Source organism: Sminthopsis crassicaudata, chromosome 2 (genome assembly GCF_048593235.1).
Source record: "Sminthopsis crassicaudata isolate SCR6 chromosome 2, ASM4859323v1, whole genome shotgun sequence".
NCBI classification, from domain to species: Eukaryota; Metazoa; Chordata; class Mammalia; order Dasyuromorphia; family Dasyuridae; genus Sminthopsis; species Sminthopsis crassicaudata.
In genome coordinates this window covers 43,798,420-43,823,941 of record NC_133618.1, presented here as the reverse complement: position 1 = coordinate 43,823,941, position 25,522 = coordinate 43,798,420, and the positions used below count along the sequence as shown (strand labels likewise).

General features: G+C 36.1%; 1 protein-coding gene across 1 annotated transcript in view; it reads left to right on the top strand.

Moving 5' to 3' along the window:
* Positions 1 to 5,245: 5,245 nt before the first annotated feature.
* Positions 5,246 to 25,522, top strand: part of PKD1L3 (polycystin 1 like 3, transient receptor potential channel interacting) — a 59,369-nt gene continuing 39,092 nt past the window's right edge. The window contains exons 1-11 of the mRNA XM_074284704.1: positions 5,246 to 5,279; positions 5,673 to 5,960; positions 9,576 to 9,710; positions 10,956 to 11,075; positions 12,436 to 12,482; positions 19,370 to 19,504; positions 21,766 to 21,942; positions 22,893 to 23,011; positions 23,107 to 23,233; positions 24,594 to 24,722; positions 25,268 to 25,499. Coding sequence (XP_074140805.1) covers positions 5,246 to 5,279; positions 5,673 to 5,960; positions 9,576 to 9,710; positions 10,956 to 11,075; positions 12,436 to 12,482; positions 19,370 to 19,504; positions 21,766 to 21,942; positions 22,893 to 23,011; positions 23,107 to 23,233; positions 24,594 to 24,722; positions 25,268 to 25,499 — 1,543 coding nt within the window. The remainder of the gene's footprint in view (positions 5,280 to 5,672; positions 5,961 to 9,575; positions 9,711 to 10,955; positions 11,076 to 12,435; positions 12,483 to 19,369; positions 19,505 to 21,765; positions 21,943 to 22,892; positions 23,012 to 23,106; positions 23,234 to 24,593; positions 24,723 to 25,267; positions 25,500 to 25,522) is intronic.

The following is a 25,522-nucleotide window of genomic DNA, read 5'->3' as shown; positions in this document are numbered from 1 at the left end:
ACCGAGGGAGCTGAGTATAGACCACAACATAGCATTCTCACCCTTTATGTTGCTGTTTCCTTGCATTTTGTTTTCTTTCCCAGTTTTTTTTTCCTTCTTGATTCAATTTTTCTTGTGCAACAAGATAACTGTATAAATATGTATATATAAATTGGATTTAACATATATTTTAACATTTAACATATATTAAACTACTTGCCATCTAGGGGAGGGGGTGGGAAGAAGGAAAGGATAATTTGAAACAGAAGACTTTGCAAGGGTCAATGTTGAAAAATTACCTATGCATATGTTTTGTAAATAAAAAGCTTTAATAAAAAAAATTCACCATACAATTTAAGAAAACCATTCTCTTCAACTAATTATACTGTATTTATATTTGGTTTCAAAAATCAGTTTTCCAAGTACAAAATGGAAAAGGTATGTTTAGCTGATGTAGACTTGGAAGCATCTTCATTCCATCTTCTTAGTCCCACTGATGAAGTGGGTTCTCTAGAGCTTGATTAACTACTTTTTCCCCTCAGGGTTCAACAATATCCCTGAAGAGTTGGAGATGATCTTCAATATATCAAGGATGTACTTATTCCAAAATCCATCAGTTGAGAATCCATTTAGTTAGTGAAATTTAAGTAGTTTTTAGAAAGGGGCATTTATTAAGATAGTATGATAAGATGGTACAATTCCCCTAGATCTCTGTGATACATTGTACCTCAAAGATACACAGAGTCCAGGGGAATGCGAGCTCAAATTTAGAGAGCACATATGGCAGAGAAGTAGATTATAATTACTGATAGCTGGAAGTGCTTTTCTCTCATTTGTGGGGTGCCCAAGAAATTCCCTTCAAACATGGCTCACGTTTGTCTATCACCAATTCAATCAACCAACTGATCCTGAGAGACACTGCTAGGATATTAATGCTGTCCTGGGAGTGGGATGCTAGAAGAATAATGGAAAGACAGGGATCCCAATGTGTTCTGAAAAGATGTGTTTTCAAAGATGAAAAGACTTTAATAATTCAGGTAATTTATTGCTTTAGATCTGTAGGGACTACAAGCTTAGATTTAATGCATTTAGCTTTTTCTACTTTATTTTTTTATTTTTAACACACAATGCTTCATGAATCATGTTGGGAGAAAAAAAAAAGAGCAAAAAGGGAAAAAGCATGGGAAAGATTAAAAAAAAAAGAAGCGAACATAGCCTGTGTTGATTTACATTCGGTCTCCTTAGTTCTTTTTCTGGATGCAGATGACATTTTCTATTGGGATTGCTTTGAATCACTGAATCACTGAGAAGAACCAAGTCTTTCATAGTTGATCATCACATTCTTGCTATCATTATATACAATGTATTCCTGGTGCTGCTTGTTTTGCCTAGCATCAGTTTATGTAAATCTGAAAGGACTTTTTCTAAGGTGATAGTTGGCAGGAGAGTAGAAATGGAGATGGAGAACTAGTCAAAACCAAACCCAAAGCTTCTTTTCTCCATCCCCTTTCTTCCCCTCTTCCCCCTGCCCTGCTCTCAGCATATTTTTCTCATAAGAGAAATAGGAAGTTGAGTTAGGGAGTTCAGCTTGAAATCTAGACTCAATACAATTTCTAGAATAACCCCTCACCTCAACTAGAATGCTAATTTAAATACCATCCCTGAGTATAATCAAGTTTTCTCAACCTATTAGATCAAACTTCCAGTCTTATGTTTTTTTTCCATTTCATCTAATGGCTTTCAAAGACTTTTATACTTAGTCTAAGATCTTTTAATTAATTGAGATATGTTCTCACCTAGTTGGAGAATCAGAGTTAAAATGGGATGGGTGATATAGGGCATATAGTTAGACAACAGTTTGTCTAAAAAAGAAAATTTAAGAGTTTGTTGGACTGGAAATTCAATATGAGCCAGCACTGTGACACAGCAGCCAGAAAACGCTAATGCAATCTTGAGCTACAAACTTCTAGGACTAAGGAGATAATAATCGAACTCTTTCTTTGTCTGACTTCTCAAGGATTTTATTCCTTGGACTACAATTTACCTTCTTTTGAATTCTGTGTGCCCCAGATTTTGGAACAATGGAAGTTCCTTTATCTTGGGCACAAAATTTCTGCTTTGGAAAGGTTTAAGAGGTCATGAGGATCAAAGAAAATGACTAGTTCTCCATCTTGTTGCTCATGTGACCTGGAAACTCCCACCTAGGAATGATTTAGATGTACACAATCTCAATACCTAGGTGTAGTAGAAATTACAAAAAACCTTCTCCTTCAACAAATGGTGCCTTTCCCAAAACCATTTGGTATTGGCTAAGAAATAGACCGGTAGATCAGTGGAACAGATTAGATACAAAGGACAAAAAAGGGTACATCTATAGCAATCTAATCTTTGACAAACCCAAAGATACCAACATTAGGGATAAAAATTCATTATTCGGAAAAAACTGTTGGGAAAACTGGAAATTAATATGGCAGAAATTAGATATGGATCCACACTTAACACTATATACCAAGATAAGATCAAAATGGGTCCATGACTTAGGCATAAAGAATGAGATAATAAATAGATTAGAGGAACAGAGGATAGTCTACCTCTCAGACCTGTGGAGGAGGAAGGAATTTATGACCAGAGGAGAATTAGAGATCATTATTGATCACAAAATAGAAGATTTTGATTACATCAAACTAAAAAGTTTCTGTACAAACAATACTAATGCAAACAAGATTAGAAGGGAAGTAACAAATTGGGAAAATATTTTTAAAGTTAAAGGTTCTGACAAAGGTCTCATTTCCAAAATATATAGAGAACTGACCCTAATTTATAAGAAATCAAGCCATTCTCCAATTGATAAATGGTCAAAGGATATGAACAGACAATTCTCAGATGATGAAATTGAAACTATTTCCACTCATATGAAAGAGTGTTCCAAATCACTACTGATCACAGAAATGCAAATTAAGACAACTCTGAGATACCACTATACACCTGTCAGATTGGCTAAGATGACAGGAACAAATAATGATGAATATTGGAGGGGATGAGGGAAAACTGGGACACTGATACATTGTTGGTGGAGTTGTGAAAGAATCCAGCCATTCTGGAGAGCAATTTGGAACTATGCCCAAAAAGTTATCAAACTGTGCATACCCTTTGACCCAGCATTGCTACTACTGGGCTTATATCCCAAAGAAATACTAAAGAAGGGAAAGGGACCTGTATGTGCCAAAATGTTTGTGGCAGCTCTTTTTGTTGTAGCTAGAAACTGGAAGTTGAATGGATGTCTATCAATTGGAGAATGGTTGGGTAAATTGTGGTATATGAAGGTTATGGAATATTATTTTTCTGTAAGAAATGACCAACAGGAGGAATACAGAGAGGCTTGGAGAGACTTACATCAACTGATGCTGAGTGAAATGAGCAGAACCAGAAGATCGCTGTACACTTCTATGCTGTATGAGGATGTATTCTGATGGAAGTGGAAATCTTCAACATAAAGAAGATCCAACTCACTTCCGTTGATCAGTGATGGACAGAAATAACTACACCCAGAGAAGGAACACTGGGAATTGAATGTAAATTGTTAGCACTACTGTCTATCTACCCAGGTTACTTATACCTTCCGAATCTAGTACTTAATGTGCAACAAGAAAATGGTATTTACACACATATATTGTATCTAGGTTATATTGTAACACATGTAAAATGTATGGGATTACCTGTCATCGGGGGGAGGGAATGGAGGGAGGGGGGGATAATTTGAAAAAATGAATACAAGGGATAATATTATTTAAAAAAATTACTCATGCATATATACTATGAAAAAAAATTCCAAATAATAAAAAAATAATAAATTAATTAATTAATTAAAAAAAAAAAAAACAAAAAAAAAACAAATGGTGCCTTTCCCAGCAGCAGCAGCAAGATAGGCTCTACTTCTTCAATCCCTTTTGATGCTTTTTCAAATCAAAAGCAGCTCTGAGATAATTTAAATAATCTAGCCCAGCTGCCCTGAAGAAAGACAGGACAGAATAAGACAAGGAAGAAGGAGAGATGGGATGTTCCTTTGAATCCCATGGGTGGGCTACATATCATTGAAGTACCAGGGAAGAGAGTAAGCAGCTAGGATTTATTCTTCATAATACAATAGTTCAGGAAGAGGGCATTCTCACTGTGCCTTCAAAGATCTTCAGAGGAGAAAGGACTGTAGAACAGAGGCATCTGGAACTCATTCAACAAAGATGCTTATATGCTTCCTTTACTCCTTAAACTACCTCCACTATTGCCCCAAAACTCTGTTATATGCCGATAGTTAGTGTAATACCAGAGAAACTGAGGCAAGATAGAGATTAGAGAGTTTTTAATATTTTATAAATTGGAGAGTATAGTTGACTGGACAGGACTCTTGTCTCAAAGTATCCAGTGACGAATGGGAGAATCCCAAGTTCTCTTATACCTTTTTGAACAAAGAAAGAGAAAAAAAGAGCCAGAGGGTTTTACAGAACCATTTGTTTCTGTCAGGATGGGAGGGAGGCTACAAATTCTTATTAAAAGTCAGAGTCAGGATTTTTGAATAAACAGAAGTAAAGATATCAATGAAGTATCCAGGATAGTCTTATCTTTTGGAATATTTTAGAGGGGTAGTGTCATAAATTCTTGAGGGCAGAAGGAGTTAGGAGCCAGGAAGTCTGATCTCCCCCTCATCTTGAGCCTCACATTGGCAATTTATAACCTTAGAGCAAATAGTCCTCAGTCTTAATGAACCAGAGGGTTCATTAAGCAGAACAGTTAAGGAAACTAAGATAGAACAATTCAGGGAAACTGAGGTAGAACAGCTCAAGGAGCCTGTGGCATAACAGTTAGGTGGTGGCCTGGGAAAAATGATAAACACCACTCATAATAACTAGAATTAAAATTGTGTTGTAAGTGACTAGAAGTCCACTTACCAATGATAAAGAGCAGAACTTCTAAGGATAAACTCCTACCTGCAGAGAACTAAGGAAAATTACAAAATGAAAGACAGGAGAGAAAGATAGGGAAGATCCTTGCTTCTTCCCTTTCTGGAGCTTCAGGCAGAGAAGGATTATTAGAACATGGGGAGGGGCCCTAGGCTATCTAAGGGCTTAGATGAAAATCTGGGGGCTTTGGAGGGAGCTATTTGTTTTTTGTTTTTGTTTTTTCATTAATTTATCAAAAAACATTGTGTTAGGGTTTTGAATCTAGTGATCTTAAGTCCAGTAAGAGAGTCTAGTGGGCTATTATCACGGCAATGACAGGTGCCGACATTTCCAGATTCCACCTGGGTAAGGGGCAATAAGCCAGATAGGGGAAAAATCCCTAAAATGTAGCTAAAGTCCCTTATAACAGGAGGAAGCCTCTAGGTCAAGAGCTACACAATTTAGATTAAGTAAATAATGGCTTAATCCTTAGCCAGGGCGTTATCCAGATACATAGACACAGGTGGAGTTGCCTCTTCAAAGATCCATGGGTTTGTTATTTTCATTTATTTACCCTTTGGCTTAGAGGAACTCTATCCTTTAAAAAAAAAAAAAAAAAAAAAAAAAAAAAAGCTTTTGTTTCCTTCTTGTATTATGTACAATTCCCCCCTAAACATGACAAAAGCACCAGATGTATGTTAAAAAGGATCAGGTATCTGCTAAAGAGTGCAGACCACTCATTTTTTGGTTCTGGGTCAGGGAGGATGATGTTCCGAACAGGGATCTGGCTTTGGCTCTGCATTGGACAAAATGTTTTAAGAAGAGGACTAAATTACCAAAAGCAACATAGGAAAAATGACTGCTATCAACTTAACAGGGTTCTCTGCTCATTCGAGGGAGCACAGCACTATTGCCATAGACAGGGGAGTCAACTGATGATCACATGGAATCAGGACATTAAAAATCATCTAAAAGATTACCTGGAAGAAGGAAAGAAGTGGTGGATTAGGCCAGATTCCGATCCAGTGATAAAACATAAGAGAAAAGGTAAAGTATCAGGACCACAACAACTTCTTTACTTAGTATTCTGATCCCCTGCTTCCCGTCCTGTAACTCTACTTTGTCCATTGACTTTTTCAGGATCTTTGTATAAATCACTTTATCCCTTATTCCTCTGAACTGTAAGATGATAATTCCATTCAACAAATGTGCATGAAGCACCTATCATCTCACCTCTGATGCTGACTGTTTTTGTGACTTGAAACACATCTTCAAACCTCCTGGGTCTCTATTTCTTCATCTGTAAAATAAGGGAGTTAGGTTAACAGGACTCAGAGGTCTTTTCCAACCCTAAATATATGATGCTATGATCTTATATGCAAGAAGCATAATAATATTTGTTCCTTATTTTTTTTTTAAAAAGATGGGTTCTTTGTTGGGTTTTTTTGCATTTATATATAATTCCTGTTTCCTCTCCCTAACCTCTTTCCCAAGCATAACAAAAGCATTAGTTATTCTATGCATTAGCCACTCACTGGTTTTGGTTCTGTATGTAGAAATTATCATTTTTTCTAATCAATACAAAGTTGATTAAACAATTTTCAGAATCAAATTGGTTAAGGCTTGGGAAAGAAGTACCCATAAATCCTAATCTAATCATAGTTTTTCCTACTTAAAAAAAATGCTCTTCCAATTATGATAAGATGTACCATGTACTTCCTTATATATTTTCTAAATAAGTCAGTTACCTCATTTTTCTGGTCTCCAATTATGCCATCTCTAAAATGGGAGGGAAGGTCAACTGTCTCCTTCCTTAGATGATTTGAATCTCATGCAATGTAACTCTTTGAGCTCTTTAGGGCAGATTTAATTAGGGAGTCTTGTGAGATAAATGTCTCATTAGAGAATCTCGCTTTCATTTTAGGAATTTGAACATTAAGTCTCACTTCTAGAGAGGAAATCATTTAAAATGTCACAGAAATAACAGGGATAAAGTGATTTATGATGTTCTCATAGAGTAGAAAAGAGTCTTCCATAAAATGGGATCTTATGACTGGACCCACCTCTTGGCTCTGACACTACAACCTCAATGACCTTGAGTTGTCTCCTCTAAATCTGTTTCTCATGTATAAAATGAGAGGAGTCAGACTAGATAAGATGATCTTTCTTCATATCTGTTGTGTGTGTCTATCACAATTATAACAAGAACTACCTTTTATAGAGTGCTTACTATGTACCAGGCAGTGTGCTAAGAGCTTTACAATTAGATGATGCGATATAAGGGATAGAGAGCCAGACTTAATGACATGAAAGCCTGCCTCTGACATACTCTGCCTGTGTGTCCTGCCTGAATTGCAGAGAAAGTATAATCTTATAGTGGTTAAGTACAGCAATGAAGAGGGATGAGATAAGTGAGTGCACTGGTTTAGGGAATTCCTGTACCTGTACCTAAACCAGTGCACTCACATATCTCATCCCTCTTCATCTAGCTGAGAGTAAATCTTACCTTTATGTCTTGGTTCTCAAAGTGAACCCCTTCAGAATCTGTCCTAAAGATTAGGACCCACCTATCTCCAGGAGTCTGGATTTCTTGGTAAAAAGGAAAGGTAACTTCATGTATCCTCTCTGAATAAGGTGTCCAGTACAGCATGTTCTTTTCTGACCTCCAGAATTCTATCTTAGAGAATTCTCTTCACTTAGTATATTTAGATCTAGGAACTCTAGCATCGGGAATCAGGAAGATGAGGGCGTCACTATGCTGGAAACTCAGAGGATTAAGGATTATAGGTCTGTAGAGACACATAGAAGAGAGAAAAAAAGTCAAAATTAATATCAACTCAGGCTCATAAATTCTTCCTGTTGGATTGGAAAGGTAGAACAAAAATGTTTAATAGGAATTGAAATTCCAAGTGTATGAGAAATGATGATTTAAAGCCTCCAGTCAAGCTAATTATATTTTAGGGCACTGAAAGAACTAGTAACTATGATTGCTGAGATGTTGTCAGTGAGCTCTAAAAGATGATCTGTGAGAAATGCCACAGGCCTGATGAAGGATAATATTCCAGTTTTCAAAATGGGGAAAACACCGATTTTTGCAAAGCATTTAACAGAGTATTTCATACTAATCTTGTGGGGAAAATGGAGAGATGGGCTAGATGATTGTGGACTTAGAGGGATTCAGAACTAATTGAATAAACATTGAATGATCATGACATTGATTAAAGGATCAATATCAACTTAGAAGAAGATCTCTAATTCCCCAATGATCTGTCCTTGGTGCTGTGCAGTTTGATATTTTTATTAATGACTTGGACAAAAGCATAAATAAACATTAAAGTATATTTATCAAGTTTTCAGGTGACACAGTGCTGCAAGGCATACTTAACTCACTGGCTGAAAGAGATAGGATGTTAAGATTATAGACTTAGATGATGGGCTGAATGCAATAAGATTAAACTGAATACAAATGAATGTAAAGACTATATATACTTGGATTAAAAAATTCAACTTAATCAAAAAAGAAATGGATGCTCAGCAGTTTGAGTTTAAAAAGATGTAGAGTTTATTTGTGAACTGATTACTCAATAGAAGTCAACTCATTGTCCAAAAGGTCAACAAAATTTAGTTTCCAAAATAAGAAAGGTCGTGACAGTCCCATATATTCATTCTTCTTCTTTTTTTTTTTTTTCCCTGAGGCTGGGGTTAAGTGACTTGCCCAGGGTCACACAGCTAGGAAGTGTTAAGATCAGATTTGAACTGGGGTCCTCCTGAATTCAGGGCTGGTGCTCTATCCACCGCACCACCTAGCTGTCCCCTATATATTCATTCTTGATCAACCTACACCTGGATAACTGCACTCAGTTTCAGGCACCATATTCTAAGAAGTACATTATCAAGCCTGAGTGTAGCCAGAGTAAATTGTGATGAAGAGGATGAAGGTATTAGAGATCATATTAAGATTATTTTGATTAATTGAAGAAACTGGAACTGTTTATCTAGAGAATAGAAGATTTAGGGCATAAAAGAAATCTTCAAATACTTGAAGACTGAAATAAAGAAGAAATGTCAAATTTGTTCTTCTTATTCATGGAAGCATGATAAGGCACAGTTAATAGAAGTTGCAGAAAGGCATATTGAGCCTTGATGTAAGAGAAAACTTCCTACAAATTAGAGCCAGTCAAAAATATAATAGGTTTCCTCAGACTATTCTGCCTCACTACCTGACTTCAAGCAAATATCAGATGATGATGTATCTGCATCATTATTTATAGCAAATATTTTTATTCAGGTTGCACTAGATGGCATCTGAAGTCTCTGCCAACTCTGAGATTCTGTAACCTTGTGATCATGAATGTAGGGGCTATATTAGACATTATCATCATCCTTGGGAAATTAATTTCTAAAGCCTTAAGACAAAGGCTATGTTTTAAAGATAGGCCCTAAGATTTAGGGCTAGAAGGGGCATTTTATTGGTCAGCTAGATCTATCTTTTTCTACCCTACAATTTTGCAAATGAGGAAAGCAATAAAATGTGAAACAAAAACTCAGACTTCTATCCTCCATTTGACCAGAAGTTAATTAGCAGATTTGTGGATCTCAGATTGGTATTATTTATTAACTACTAATAGGAATGATCATCTGGACCTGATCTCTCTTTCACAGAAGTCTCTGCCAACATCTTCACAAGATCTGGGCTTTCCCCTTCCAACAGATGCACATATGTGATCAGAAATTTGGATCTAGTTTCATCCAAAGTGGACCTTTGTTCAAAAGAACATTTTTTCATTTGCCAAGGAGGTAAGTGATAAATCTGTTTTAAGTTGTCAGAAATATTCATGTAGAAAAAAATGGAAATAAAGTGTGTACCCATTGACTAAGAGGGGCAAGGCAAGTTATAGTATATGATGAATATGAGGAATTCAGAAAACAGTGAGTTTATAGGAATTGCTGCAGAGTGGAGAAAATAGAATTTAATTCAATATTTAGTGTTTATCATTTCCTATGTTCTTTCAAGATTCAAATCTTGAAAGATTCTCTATTTTGGCTTTTAAGGACCTTTATAACCTGCCTCTTCTCACCTTTCTAGTTTTCTCATATTTTACTCCCCTTCTCATAGAAGAAGGGATGAATTTAAGGGAAGAATATAATGATTTCCACTTTGTATGTATTGAGTTTGAGATGTTTATTGACTATTCAGGTGAAGATGCCCCAGAGGCAAGCAGAGATGTGAGACTGGACCTCAGCAGAGAGATGAAGGATGGATATATAAACTGGAAGTCAGCAGCATGAGGGATAGTTATTGAAATCCTGGGAGCTAATAGGATGCCAAGAATATAGAAACAGAAGAGAAGCAAGCCAAAGACAGAGTCATAGCTTCTACTAACATATGGGACATGGATTATGAATCCCATAAAGGAGAATGCATATATGTGCATGATGAAATCAGTGTTTTTATATACATATGAAATCTCCTGTGTGGGTATATGTCTGTATGTATGTATACACACATATATATGTGTGTGTTAATGTAGGAGAATTTTGTTTTTAGGAAGTTATGACTAAGGTAACAAAATTTTTATTAAAATTTTGTTATGACAATAAATAGTGATTTAAAACTAAATGGCAAATGGATCTAAAGCTAGGAACATTTTAAAGGCAAACTTTCTTATTATAAAAATCTACCATGTTATAAAGGTCAACACTGATTTTTCCTAGAGGGACTTTTTAAAAATAGGTATTTGTCCTTAAATATAAATTGTTTCCGATATTTCATATTATAATTATCTGACTACCATTTGCTTCTCTTTTTTCCTGATTGCTAACCTAATTGCTTTTTCTAATATGATGTGATCCTAATGTAAAGTATGACTTTGGGCAACACTAGATAAGTTTCTTCTTACTGTTCTTAAATAGCCAGATTAAAAATTGTTGTTTGTATTTTTCTCTATTGTTACTTTAGTGAAGGCCATGATTTTTCAAAGACTGTCTCAGAGCAAGAACTATTGATAGGATAGTTTATTTTCTACTTTGGATTCCAAATAGATGCCTTTTGGAACCAGCCACAAGACAACCATACAAGAGACGGAAAGGATGCCCCGGTTAACCCAACAATCGAGGGGAAAAAATGGGAAATCTCTAAGATGAAAAATGAGATTGTCTCAGGTACTAGCTTTTTTCCTTCATAATAAATCTTTCCTCTCAGTAGCATGCTAGATATCAGAATTTACACAGAAATTTCTACAGTAATGCATAAGTCTCTTACATTGTCATTTATGGTTTGATAATGAATGGTTCAGCCCAAGGGCATGACAGTGATTATCTCATTTTTAAATAGTGGAAATGAAATTGCTTTCTTCTGTCACATTGCTAGAATCATGCTTCAAGTTCAAATAACAGGAGAAATATGCTTCTATCATTTAATATTCCTATACTTCATATACAAGTCTAGCAAAAAGTATTACCTTGAAACTCCCTGTGGTCAAATGAAATGCATAGCTCCCTCAGCAACAATGCTATCATCTCAATTCAAATACCCAGATGAGAAGGGCAAAGTAAGGTGTTTCTACAGTCCTAAGCACTAAGACAAACTCAGAAGCCTAAAACCAAAAGAAATTGGACCTGAGCTAAACATTAGGAAAAATGTTAATAACACTTTCAATATAACCACTGTATTGTACTCATACAGTCCTTTGACTCTGTATTTATACCCTTCCTTGAGGACATTGTCATCTTGATAGGAAAGAAGGGATAAGAAAGCAAAAAAAAAAAAAAAAAAAGTGTTAACCCACAAACTTTTTTTGTAAAATCCCTACTATGTGCCATTTATTAAATGCCTACTGTGTGCCAGACACAGTGCTAAGCACTTTATGGATTTTATCTCAATGATCCTCACTGTGAGGCAGGGGCTGTAATATTCCTCATTTTAACAGTTGTAAAAACCAAAGCAGACTGAGGCTGTCACACTGGCAGTAAATAGAGGTTGTCTTATAAAAGAACCTGATAATAGCTAGCATTTCTATAGTATTCCAAAGTGTGCAGGCTTTTAAAAATATGATTTCATTTTATCCTTACAACAACCTTTTGAAGTAGATGCTGTTATTAATCATTCCATTTTGCAGACAAGGTGAATGAAGTAGACAGGTTAAGAGATAATCTGTGGTCACACAGTTAATAAGTTTCAGAGGCAAGGTTTGAATACAGGTCTTCCTAAGTTTAGTACTCTCTCCAGGACACCACATGAGAGCATTATCTAGCTCTCATTCTCTCTCTACCTACTTTGTGTAAAATTTGTATAAAATTTGTGTAAAATTAATATCATTTCCCTTAAGTGGTGCTTTTTACCTATAATAGATAATTAATAGGGAAATGATTTCACGGTGTTGGTTTTATAATTAGCCTGACGGCCAGTAAGTAGGACGCCAATAGCTTCAAATACTTAAATCAAATGATTTTAAAGATCCAAGATTAGATGTTTTCAAAGAAGATCTAAATTTTTCTTAATTCTTTTTTCTTCCTCTAACAGATCATCATCTTTCATCCAGATGTCAGCAGATCACTGACATTTCTCAAGTAAGTGCTTTATGCTTGTAACATGCATTTGGAATGATTCTAGTCTCTCTTTTATGAAGAGTAATCCTGCTATAATTGTGCTGGCATTGCTGTATTTTATTCTATATGGATATGACTATATTCTAGGCTATACTATTCCATAATTATATTCTGCCTGTGAAGAAGGCTTAAGGCTAGGGACAGAGGCTGGGCCTATGATCTCATTGGTATAGAGCCAGTCCAGATTCCATATTTACAGACTTCCAGACTTTCCCACAGTTCTGAGTGGTTGAGGGACTTGGCAGAGAACTCACAAGTTCTTGATCTTGAAATTGTCTTCTGGGCTTCTCAGTCAGTTCTATTGCTACAGCAAAGAGTCTTAACCTTCTTGTGTGATAGAACTCTTTGGCAGCTGAGAATCAGAAGGATCCCTTCACAGATGAAGGTTTTTAGATGTATAAAACAAAATACTAGAGATTTCTAAGGAAATTAATCTTATTTAAATAGTTGTATGTACATGTATTGTATATATGTAAATATATGCATATTTACACAGGTTCTTAACCTAGGTTCTATATCCTTTAAATAGAGGAAGACAGCTTTGTAAGTGCAAATCTGGCATCAGCTACTGGATAAATCATTGAACCTTGTTTGCCTCAGTTTACTCATCTGTAAAATGAATTGGAGAAACAAATGGCAAACCATTTGCCAAGAAAACTCCAAATGAGATCACAAAGAGTTATATATGATTGAATAACAACAAGTTCAAAGATCCTTGTTTAAGAAATGTACACTAATACTATGCTACCTCTCATGAAGGAGATTTCAAATATAAAAAATAAATGGTCATTGTTACTTCCATGGCTCACCAAAAGGCAATTTATATGTAGCAATCATAGTTTTAGCAAGATATAGCTGGCGACAGTTGGTTCATGTTTCTAAAATAAAGTATGTTGAGGAAAGCCTTGTATCCCTTCACTGGCTGCCTACCCCATTTCCTTGCAATAACAATTTAATTAATTGAACATGGATGGACATGGATGAGTTGAACATGAATACAGCAGTTTCCAAATAAAATTCCTCACAGTTGGTTCTCAGTGAACCTTATGCAAATGAAGAATAAAGTGAAAGGCTACAGTGGAGGAGAAAGAAAGGTTTTTACTTTCTCTATCGGGGTATTAAACCACCAAGCAGCTGGGTGAACCATCCTTTCATGGTGCAGGTGCTGAAACACTCCATTCTTCCCACTCTTTTGTTTCTTTTGGTCCATGATTTTACAGGCATATAGGAACTTGTACAAAGATGCAGATTAGCATGAGTCTTTGTATAGTCTTAAAGACTAAAGGATGCTGAGAAATTGACTTGCCCAGAGTCACATAACCAATAGGACTCTTGTCAAACTCATTCTTTCTGAATTTTATATGAGATTCATTCATTTATTCATGGAAGGAACATTTAGCAAGAGTCAGGACACCCTAGTTTTTATCTTGGATCTGCCAATATTTTATTGTGTGATATTGAAAAAAATCATTTCTTTGGATTTCAGTTTCCTTTTCCACAAAAAGTGGATCAGGGATAGAATCAAGAAGATTTTTGTTTAGGCATGGATTGAGCTAGATGATGTGTGAGGTCCCTTCCAAACTCTGATACTTCTGTATCCCGCTGAGTGGGAGGGCCTACTACTTTTGGATTTCCAAAAAGTAACCCTGAGGGTTTTCTTATCTATTGTGCAGAGCTTGAGTCTCCACTGGATGTGTTCTATCCCAACTCCCCCACAGTTCAATGCCAGTAATTAATGTCCCACTTCCTTTTATCAATTGGCTTCTACAAAAAGATATTTATTTCAAAGATATAAAAAAAACAAATCATAACAGTAACCCCCACCTTTCTCCTCAACATCTCACGGTTATATTCTCTTTCACTGTGTGATCTTGGTCTCTGATCTCTTAACACAGCACCTAAATAACTTTCAAAAACAGCACCTCTATGAGATGAGTCCTTGTCTCAGTTGTTCCTGAGCTAAGATTCCAAAGATCATCCCCCCAAAAGTCACTTCTTGCTCTTTGGGATATTGATGATTCACTGGCCATGGAACCCACATCTTGACATCAGGATGCTAAAATGTCCTCCTGACCTTTCAGATTCACAAGGCCAGAGGTTCCAATCTCCTTTACCTATATGGAAAAAGTACAAAAACAAAGACCAAGGACCAAGGTTCATTTCTCAGGGCCATAGTCTTCAGAAGAGAGAAGAATCCACAGACTCTCATCCACAGTGTCTCATCAGATGCTATGAACCAAAAAATCACCAAATATGGACTGAACAAGAGAGATGGCAATTATAAGTTTTGAATGACCCCACAATCAAAGTGACTCCCATTTACCACATGGTTAGCAGAGCAGAACCAGTTCCAGAATGTCTGTGCAAGTCTCTCTAAGCACTTGGCTCACATGCCATCATCTCTCTCCCAAAAAGCAGGAAGTTCCATCAATATAGACAAGCAGATGGGTTCTGCAAATGTGCCAGACCCCAGTTATACATCCAAGTGGTAAAATTCTGGACTCTGATTCTATGCTCAAAACAACTTTAGTTGTTGATTATTCTTTGTAACTCCATTAGAATAAAAAGGTTTTCAATAAATTTTCTTTTTTTCCTTTTTCCTTTTTTTTTTTTTCAGTAATTTTCTTAACACTTTGCCTCCTCCCTAGAAACCCTACAATGAATATCCAAGTACTCTATATCATAGGATCATAGAGTTAAACCTTAGGGTTAATTGTATCCAACTCCCTATTTTATAGATAAAGAGAATGAGGTTCAGAGAGGGGAAGTCATTTTCCCATGGTCACAGAGCTAGTAAATGTTAAAGTTAGGATATTTATCTAGGTCTTCCTAATTACAACTACCCCTCAGCTGGTGCAAAGATCTAACTTCTGGCATTGCAAAAAAAAGAGAAGAATTAAATAAAATCTCTCATTTCTATAACCATTTGCATTTCATTTATTGTCATTTTCTTTATATTTTTTAGTCAATAACCCTGTGCCAAGAAATATCCAATACCCTGACTTCATCAGCAATGCCCCAGACCACAGAGCAGATTCTACTGGCAATATCCCCATATGCCAAGCCGCCTCTCCCAATGACAACAACATTTAACAAGCCTGTGTCGGAAAAGCCTGTGTCAAAGGTGCCTGCAACCCCAAGAGAAGCACCAGCCCTGTCTATCTTTACAACTGATCCTCGAGTATCATTTCAGAATACTTCTGATCAGGTACAAATGGCCAACTGAAGTAAAGAGGCAATAAGGTTCAGTGGAAAGAGGACTAAATTTTAGGTCAAGAGATTGGGGTTCAGTTCCTCACCACCACAAGAAATGTCACCCTGGACAAAGCACACCTCCATCTGAAAAATAGGGATAATAATAATTCATGACTTAGAGATTTATTGTGAGCAAAGTGCTTCATATAGACAAAAGTGCTTTATAAAAGTCAGCTATTATTATTATCCCCTATGTTATTCTGTGAAACCAAGGAAAGAAGACTCTTCCTATTTTGCTAATGTCCTTAGGATGGTAAAGCTGAAGAGTTCTTCTTCCTTCATCTCCAAGTAAAACATTACCTTTTCCTTTGTTGGCAAAGAGACTGTTTCTGTTACTAAAAATATTCATGAAAATGAATTGTGTAATGTCTCAACCATACTTCAGCCTTTAATATTTCAGGATAAAAAGAACACAGAGATGTTCCAGGATGAAGTAGGCAAGGTAGGGCAGGGCAGTTTATATAAAGTTTTAATAGTACAAAATATAATAAAACAAAGATTTAAAAAAGTAATAAAATGAGAAAAATATGATGTATATCATAAAATATTACTATTAAAATATCTATCTTACCTATAAATAACTAAAAAAAGTCACATTTCAGTCCTTAAATAGTCAAAGAAAGTAATAACATGTGAAAATGAATACCTTATTTCTAACCGCAAAAATAGAAATTAAAATACTTTTAAGGTATATAACATATGCCTATTAGCAAAAATAAATAAAATTGTGAAACAGCACTAGAGGAGTAAATAAACAGGAAATTCTGAAAATCAGTGTTCTTTTTAGGAGAGTAATCTTGCAATATATAATAAGGATTATAAAACTGATCAGACTATTTGATATAGTAATTCCATTTTAGGAAAATATACCAAGAAAATAAACCAAAGGGGCAAAAAAAAAAAAAAAAAAAAAAAAAAGTGATTGTTTACAAAGATGCTCAAAGTTAGGCTAGTGATGATAGTGAAAAACTGGAAACAATCCTAATGACAAATTGATATAGTCATGCAATGAGGTAAAGGACTTTGACAGAGGTATGAGGTGGCTAGGTGGTCTAACAGAGCTCCTACCCTGCAGTCAGGAAGACTCATACTTCTGCGTTCAAATTCCCTCCTCAGACACTTCCTCGCTGACCATGGATAAGTCATTTAACACTGTTTGCTTCAGTTTCCTCATCTATAAAATAAGCTGGAGAAGGAAATGGCAAACTACTCCAAGAAACCCCAAATGGGGTCAGAAGAGGCAAATATAACTAAAAAATTACCTAATAACAAAAGTTTTAAATGACAAGGTATACAAAGAACATGGGATTCAAATAATCCTACATGAAAAAAAGCAAACCACAAAATTGTTTGTAAGCGCTGATTACTGACATCTAAAAGTATATATGTACTTTGGTATAGAAAGGAAGAGAATTTAAATAGCCTGAATTTGGTATTTATTAACTTGGTTATTTTTTATATATAAACTAAAATCACATTCTGAAAAAGAAAATACTCTTCTCCAGTTAAAGATACAGGAAATGGAGTTTGTGGCAATGTCAGATTTCTAATCTAAAGCTAGTCTCTTGAGTTTTGAAGCCAAATCTCATTTTCTCAATGTTTTCCCACAGTCTTCCAGGCTTCTCCTTGCTATCATTTGATATTCAGGTCCTTAAATCCTGAACATCAAATTTCAGAAACCTTTTCCGGAGAAAATTAGTCAAAGTCTAACAGACTTAAAGAATATATGTTCTCTATAAAAGATTTTATTTCTTCATATTCCCTGCTTTTACTTTTGAAAGAGCCCTTGGCTCTTATTCCCATATTCAAATAAAGCTGGGGTCAGTTGTACATTTTTGTTGCTTGTTGTTGTAGTTGTTGTTGTTTTTCATTTCTGTGAGAGAAATGCTTAAAGGTAGCCATCTTTTAAAAAGCTTCTAGGAGTTAATCAGTATTGCGGCACGCCACCTCTGGATAGTGTTTATGCCATGGAGCACTGCAGTTGCACATGCAGTCCAAAGTGTCTTTTGTTCTGCCTTCCTTAAGCCTGTAAATCTGTCACAATTCCAATGATCCCATGTGGGAATAGAGCGGTTGATTTACTTACCAGATGGGGTTCTACTGAAGCCAAAGGGGCAAAGGATGATTTCTCCAAAGTCTGTAGTATCCCTTTTGGCCACCAGAAGGTTCATAGCCTGCACAGGCCTAGACTGCTTCCCAATGCATTGATTTAGGTACAAAATGAGGGGATGAATGGACTAAATCCATGCTGGTCCAAACCAGGATAATATGAACTACTGTTCAAAGTGTTGGAGTGCGAACTCAATGACTCTATTCCTCATCTCACACCTGGGATAACACCCCACCCTATTCAGGAGACACAGCTGCTTAACATACTACCACCTGATCCTTTACTAAACGGAGTGAAAGGGAAAATATTAAGTTAGAACCCCCAAGCCCACTTCTAACCAACTTCCCAAACTCCTCCTACTTATCCTTCCTCTTCTTTGGGTATCACTAGAGAACACCTAAACTGCACTAGTCTAATGTGGAAAGGGCAAAGAGAGGAGGCTTATATCTTTGGGACCCCAGACTCGGACCATAGGGGATAAAGAAAAGAAGGAAGGAGAATCATGGAACTCTAGGCTTACTAATACCCCCAAATTCAGGAGACCCAAGTCTTGGATCCTTGAGACCTTTTCTCTTCCTTACACACCAGTCCTTGTCTCTGGTCTCTGAGTCAGTACTGACCTTACTCCTCCAGTTCTGATTATAAGCAAATGAGGGACATGGGCTGTAGCTGCTTGTGGCCGACATTGCCCAGCAATATCCATCCTCAAAATCAACTGCCAATCTCTCATATGTTAAGCAGGAAACCTTCATCCAATTGGGACAGCTGCCTGTTCCCCATTTAAATCATGGCAACCAAAAAGTCCTCCTCAATGGCAAATGAAGGAAACCAAACTCTACATCTATATGTCAGTATGCAGATTTTACCACTTTCTTGTCCTCTGATTCAACTTAATGCCCATCATCCATATGTTCCAAGAATGCCAGTGCTGAAGGGAAGAGAATTACATACTTCCTATTCGTCTTTATCTCTTTCCTTTATTCTTTACCCAGCTATTTCTGTTTCCTCTTTTCTATATTCTTTTCCTATCTCTCTATCTGAGGCCCCATTGTAAATAGTAATTTGAAAAAGATAAGAATTTATGGTATGGGCCCAAGTTACAGCAGAGAGTGAATGGCATTAACAAGAATATCAACATTCCACAAATTACCGAAATGCAAAACTGTGTTTGCAATATAAAAGTAGACCATCTCTGGCAAGGTTCTTTATTCCCAGAGAGAAGAGCACAGTGAATAGAGGTCTGGACCTGACATCAAGAAGACATGAGCTCAAATCTTATTTTAGATATTTATTAGCTGTATGATCTTGTTCAAGTCACTTACCTGTTGTTTGTTCGTTTCCCTAACTGTAAAATGGGATAATAATACTACTTCTCCCTCCAAGGTGGTTGTAAGGATCAAATAGGGTATTTGTTAAGCACTTAACACATTGCCTGGTATATAGAAGGCTCTTAAATACTTAATCTCATCCCCCCTTTTCTCAGCAGCTCCTAAGTGAAAAAATGGAAAACTTTAACAGATCAATTCATGTTTTTCAGTTGGTCCCCAAACTGCAGAGAGCTTGTGAGATCCTACAGCAGCTGATACAATTTGCTTCCCCGTTTTCCAAGACAGTCCAGGTAAGAAAATTAATTGAAGGGGTCAAGAGACAGATTAAAGTCAAAAAGGAAAGGAAGGGAGAGAGGAGAATAAGAGAAAGTAAGAGCAAATATTTTAGTCGAAGCTTTGCTTCTGTCCCAGTGTCCCAAAGTGCTCTGAACACAGTAAACACTTTTAAAAGATCATTGGTTTTTGTTATTCTTGATGTTGCTACAGCATCAAACCATTTCCTAGACTTTATTTAGATTAAATTTGAAGACTAGCCGTTACTTCATTTTTTAAAGAAAATTTTATCTTCTTTACTCAATGAAAACCTGCCTTCTCTTCCATCCATCTCCCACTTCCAACTCTGACACAAACACATCAAGAACAAGAGAAAAACAAAACAACTCCTGTTACATGTATCAAGCAAAACAAATTCCCATTTCGTGTCTCAATCTGTACCAACCCCATCTCATCAGGAGGTGGGGAGCAGGTCTCATCATGATCCCTATGGAATCATGATTTGTCATTGCCCATTATATTTACAATGATACCTAATTATTTGGCTAATCATTAGTAATTTAGATAATTTTTAATATGGCTATTTATAGCTTGTATCTCTTCTTCTGAAAACTATTACTATCCTTTGATTATTTATGGGACTGGCTTTTATTCTAATAAATCTGAACCAGTTCTCTATGTATCTTATGAGACCTTACAGCAGAAAATTGCTTTAAAGAATTTTCCCATTTACCTGCTTATCTTCTAATTTTATCTGAATTGGTTTTGTTTGTACAAAAACTTTTTAATTTTATGTGATTGAAATTGTCCATTTTATCTCCTGTGTTCTATCTCTTTTTTGGTCATGAACCCTTTCCCCATCTATAAATCTGACAGAAAATGTCTTCTTGCTCCTCCAAATTGCTTATGATATCACTCTTTCTGTTTAAGTCATGTCTCATCTGGAGCTTATGTTGGCATATGATATGCGATGTTAGTTAATATTTAGTTTCTTTCAGGATACTCTCCAGTGTCTCCAAAAGAAAAAAGGAAGGAAGGAAAGAAAGAAGACAGGCAGGGAAGGAGGGAGGAGAAGAGAAGAAGGAAATGGCTTAGGGTAGTTAGATTAAATGATTTACCCAGAACCAATATGTAACAGAAATGGAATCTGAACCTAATTCTTCCTGTTTTAGGAAGACCTCTCTATCCGTTAACTGAAAAAAAAAAATTTTTTTTTAAAGAAATGAATGGGCAAATAAATGGATTCATAAGCTAAAAGAAATCATGACAGACTAATACAAGATTAGGAAGCAGACTAAAAGAAATAGAGTACATGTTCTTTTCTCCTTTCTATTCTTCTTCTTTTTTAATGGGACTTGATTTAAAATATTGGCCCATTCAAAACAAAGTGAGAAAACAAAAGCAGCATAGTAGGCAGCTAAGTGGTGGAGTGGGTAGAGTGTCAGGTCTGGACTCAGGAAAACCTGGCAGCCTCAGACATTAATTAGCAAGGTGGTCCTACCTAGTAACAGTGGACAACTTACCCTCAGTCTGCTCATCTGTAAAATGGGGATAAGAATAGCACCTACCTCCCAGGATAAAATACAATTTTTGTAAAGAGCCTGGCAAATAGAAGACACTATGCAAATGTTAACTTTTATTATTAGTACTTTGAACATTATAGATACTCAATAAATATTTATTTGATTTTAAATCAAGTCCCATTAAAAAAGAAGAAGAATAGAAAGGAGAAAAGAACATGTAGCCTATTTCTTTTAGTCTACTTCCTAATCTTGTATAAGTCTGTCATAATTTCTTTTAGCTTATGAATCCATTTATTTGCCCATTCATTTCTTTTTAAAAATTAATTTTTTTTTTTAGTTAACAGACATTCATTTTTTTCCTCCCTCTTCCTGATTAAAAACAAAACAAAAATGCACGTAGCCCACTCATTTTCAGGGCTATTCATTTCCTCTGCCAGATCAATCAGCAGTGATGATTTTCTTTGGATTCCTTTCTTTTTGCTACATCCTAGCCCTCAAAGGCTGACTCAGTGTTTTTGAACAAAATACAATGAGAACTCTTCCCCATTAAAGAAAACAAAAGAGGATTTTTATGTTTCTACTAAATCATAAGATTATATCCATTAGACTATCAGATTTTAGTCCTATGAAATTTGTTTGAAATTTTAAAATATCTTCTGTTCCCAGAGACAAAGCACTGAATATACACAAGCCAATTACAAAGAAAGTTCAGGAATGGTATGTGTTTGTACTTGTTTATTTTTTAATATTTACAGATCAATGTGAGCAGTTCCCTTCCCAAACTGAGTGAGCAGTTGCTGAAGTTCCAGTCTCCGAGTGGGAATCCTTTCAAACTGAAAGCTCCAGCAACCTTCTGCCCCTTCGATTCCTTCAACAGTGGACCAGCAGCCTCTGGAGAGAATAAGGGTGGGGTCCAGCAGGATCCTCGGAAGGTTGGAGTAAAATCTTTAGCTACTATGTCTGAATGGTAATTCTTTTCAGTCTGTGAAGATCCTGGGGGTTACATGTTCTCCTTGGATTTTAGAACACTACCCACTGAAATATTTCAGGGTCCTACATCCGAACTTTTAATCAATACTATTCTTCTTACCACCCAGATAATACTATGCCCAGAAAGTGAGCTGTTTAGAGAACAAATAAACATTTTTTTTAAGAAAAGTAAATATTCCCGGCAACAAAAAGATTATACAACAATCAATTCTGATGGACGTGGCTCTTTCCAACAATGAGATGATCCAGGCCAGTTGCAATGATCTTGTGATGAAGACAGCCATCTGCCCCCAGAGAGAGGACAGTAGGGACTGAGTGTAGATCACAACATAGTATTTTCACCTTTTTTATTGTTTGATTGCCTTTTGTTTTCTTTCTAAATTTTTTTTTCCTTTTTGATCTGATTTTTCTTGTGCAGCACCATAATTGTAGAAATATGTTTAGAAGAATTGCGCCTGTTTAACATATACTGGATTAGTTGACATCTAGGGGAGGGGATGAGGGAAAGGGGAAATAAATTTTGGAACACAAGGTTTTTCAAGGGTCACTGTTGAAAAATTATCCATGCATTTGTTTTGAAAATAAAAAGGTTTAATAAAAAAAAATAAAAAATAGAATATAAATAGAAAATAAAAAAAGAAAAGTAAATATTCTCCCTCGTGGTATTTCTAGGGTCTGCCTTGGCTATAAGGCAAAGGGACATTTTTTCATTTATCTCTTTTTTTGGCAATGGTTGATCTATCTTTAGTCAGTCTGAAGGTCTCTTCTTTATGAGTAAAATGTTCCTGTCTAGTCATCTTTGCTTGAGACTTGATATTCCTACTACTTCATTCATGCATTGTTAGGGGTAAAATACAGAGAAACAAGACATAGTATTTCCTTTCAAATGTAGATGGAAGACTTGTTAGAGACATCTTTGCTATCCCTGGGGAAGATACAAGAAACCCTCCTTCAGGACAGCCAGCCTTCAATGATAGTGACCTCCTCTCTTGCCACTGTAATGCTAAAAAGGTAATGGAGAAAGGAAGAAGGAAGGAGCTACTTTTAGAACTCTGATTTTCAGAAAAAAACAATTATTCCATGTATTTTCCTTTTTTTCCCCTAAGGCAAAATATATCAACTTTGTCTTCAAGCTCTTTTACTCTCCATTATCCAGCACCTATGCATTTAGGCTTCCCATCAGCCTCTGCTTTCGACAATCTCTTGAGGAAGAACCAAAGTGTAAACATTCAAGTGAGTGTGAAGCTGTTCCTGAACAGAACCATTTGTTTTGATGACCAAGAGTAAAGTACTACATAAATATGACATTATTCTCATGAATATAAGCTGGCCAGAGCGGTGAGTGATTTCAGCCACATCAGAGACAATTAATTATATGCTTCTGGGTTTAATTAAAAGCCTGTGCTTGGTGAGAAGCAGTCTGGAAACAAGGGATCAATAGGGGGCCAGCCTGGGAGTCCTGAGGGCCTCCAAATCCTTCCTCAAACACACAGGCTGTGTGACCTTGGAGCAAGGCCCTTGACGTCTCAGTGCTCTTGAGCATAGATTGATAGAAAGCGTTGCCTTATCCAGGAATTCCCAGTATCAGTGAAATCACACATCAAATTCCTATACTTATTTGTATTCTGTTGTAGTTTGAATGATTTCAACATGTTTCCTTTTATATCTCTGTTCAAGAAGACTCATTTTCCTGAGTTCAAGTGCGATCTCCACACTTATTAGCTGTGTAATCCTGGGTAAATCATTTAATCCTATTTGCCTCAGTTTCCTCATCTGTAAAAATGAGTTGGAGAAGGAAATGGCAAAGCACTCCAGTATCTTTGCTAAGAAAACCCCAAATGTGTTCAAGGAGAGTTGGACAGGTCTGAAATGACTAAACAACAAACAAAAATCTATTCAGAGCCATAATTAGGTTAGGGTAACTGGGATTATGCCCTAAAATGCCAACATCTAAGGTCATGTTTGTGGTATTTGGGGGTTGATTTTCTCTGACTTCACACTGATTCAGCCCAGGGATAACACCTTCAAGGTGCTTTTCAGTTTCACTTCTTTTCCAAGCCCATCTTCTACCATCACACCTCCTTCCTTCCAGATGCTAAACTGCCCTCCTAAAACTCAGGGAATCAGAAGTCTAGGGCCATTGATTTTCTCAACTGAAGTCATTCTGAATGCATACTTAGTTATAACTCTGTTCCTTCTCATTTAAATGTGCAAAAGTTGAGAAAATCTGGGTGGTTGATATGGTATATGATCATGTTAGTAGACAACATTTATTTTTGTGGTCTCCTAACTAACTTTAATCACATTACTTACCCTTTCCCTAGAGAACAATAGTGTTTGCTACTCAGAAAAAAAAGACAAGTCTCCAAGTGTGTGAGGTAAAGCATAAAGACAAGATTGAGAGTCAGAACAGTGTGACGCATCTTTAATTAATTTTTATTTTCATTTCTTTCTGTGGGACAATGAGAGATATTTGTATTTAATTTCAGAAGATATTACTGTAAATCCCCTCAACATTTACTCCTGATGTTTGCTATCTGTCACTATATACCCTCTGCTGAGGTTGTAATAATGGTTTTCTCTTTGTTTTTAGGTTACAGGGCTGGCTTTTAATCCCTACAAGCATTTTGATAAGCAGAATATTGTTGGAAGTATTGGAAATGTGTTACTCACTTCTGATCATGAATCTCTTCAAATCCAAGACTTGTTGGAAGAGGCAGAGGTACATATTAAGTGTCAGGCCATAATAGAAAAGGATCAAAGACCTTATTCAATGGGGAAAAAATAGGGTTTTAACTGAATAGCAATTACTTTGTTTTGTTACTTTAATTCTTACTTTGGAGGTTCTAACAAAAATATGAAGTATCTTAGACCTAGAGAAGAAAGCCTGACTTAGATCCATCAGAGATCTAGGTCTTAATCCTACAGAGATCTAGGTCTTAATCCTATATCCTTGCTGTGAAAATCATGTTGACTTCTCCCCCCCCCCCCATTCATGGCTTATGGTATTTGTATTAGGACCTAAACAGATCTATATGGGCAACAATACTACAGCTCTTGTTCTATAGTGTTTTACTGGATAATGGGGCATTTACTTTTTAGGTCTAAATATGTTCCTGTGTCTTATAACATTGATGTCTAATAAATACTGAAGTGGGAAGTGAAACAAAGATTACTTATTACCTTTATCAACTCAACTAAAAATGACTTCATGGCATTGATAAGCAGCCTAGAATCCTGAGAACAATAACTTTTTTCTTATTCTAGATAATAGTCTGGAGAGATGGCAGCATAGAAACCAATCCCACTATCTTCAACATGAGTAGAGACCACTTTGTGATCACTATAAACATCACTTCCCTAGAGGAATCTCTGATAGTCTTGGTAGAGCCTGAAAATCCTCTTTCCATCACACTCTATCTTGGTTTCCAGTATCAACCTAATATTACTCATTTTCAACTAAACATCACCCTCCCAAAGGAACAGCTATGGGAGAAAGGTAAAATCCAATCAATTTTATTA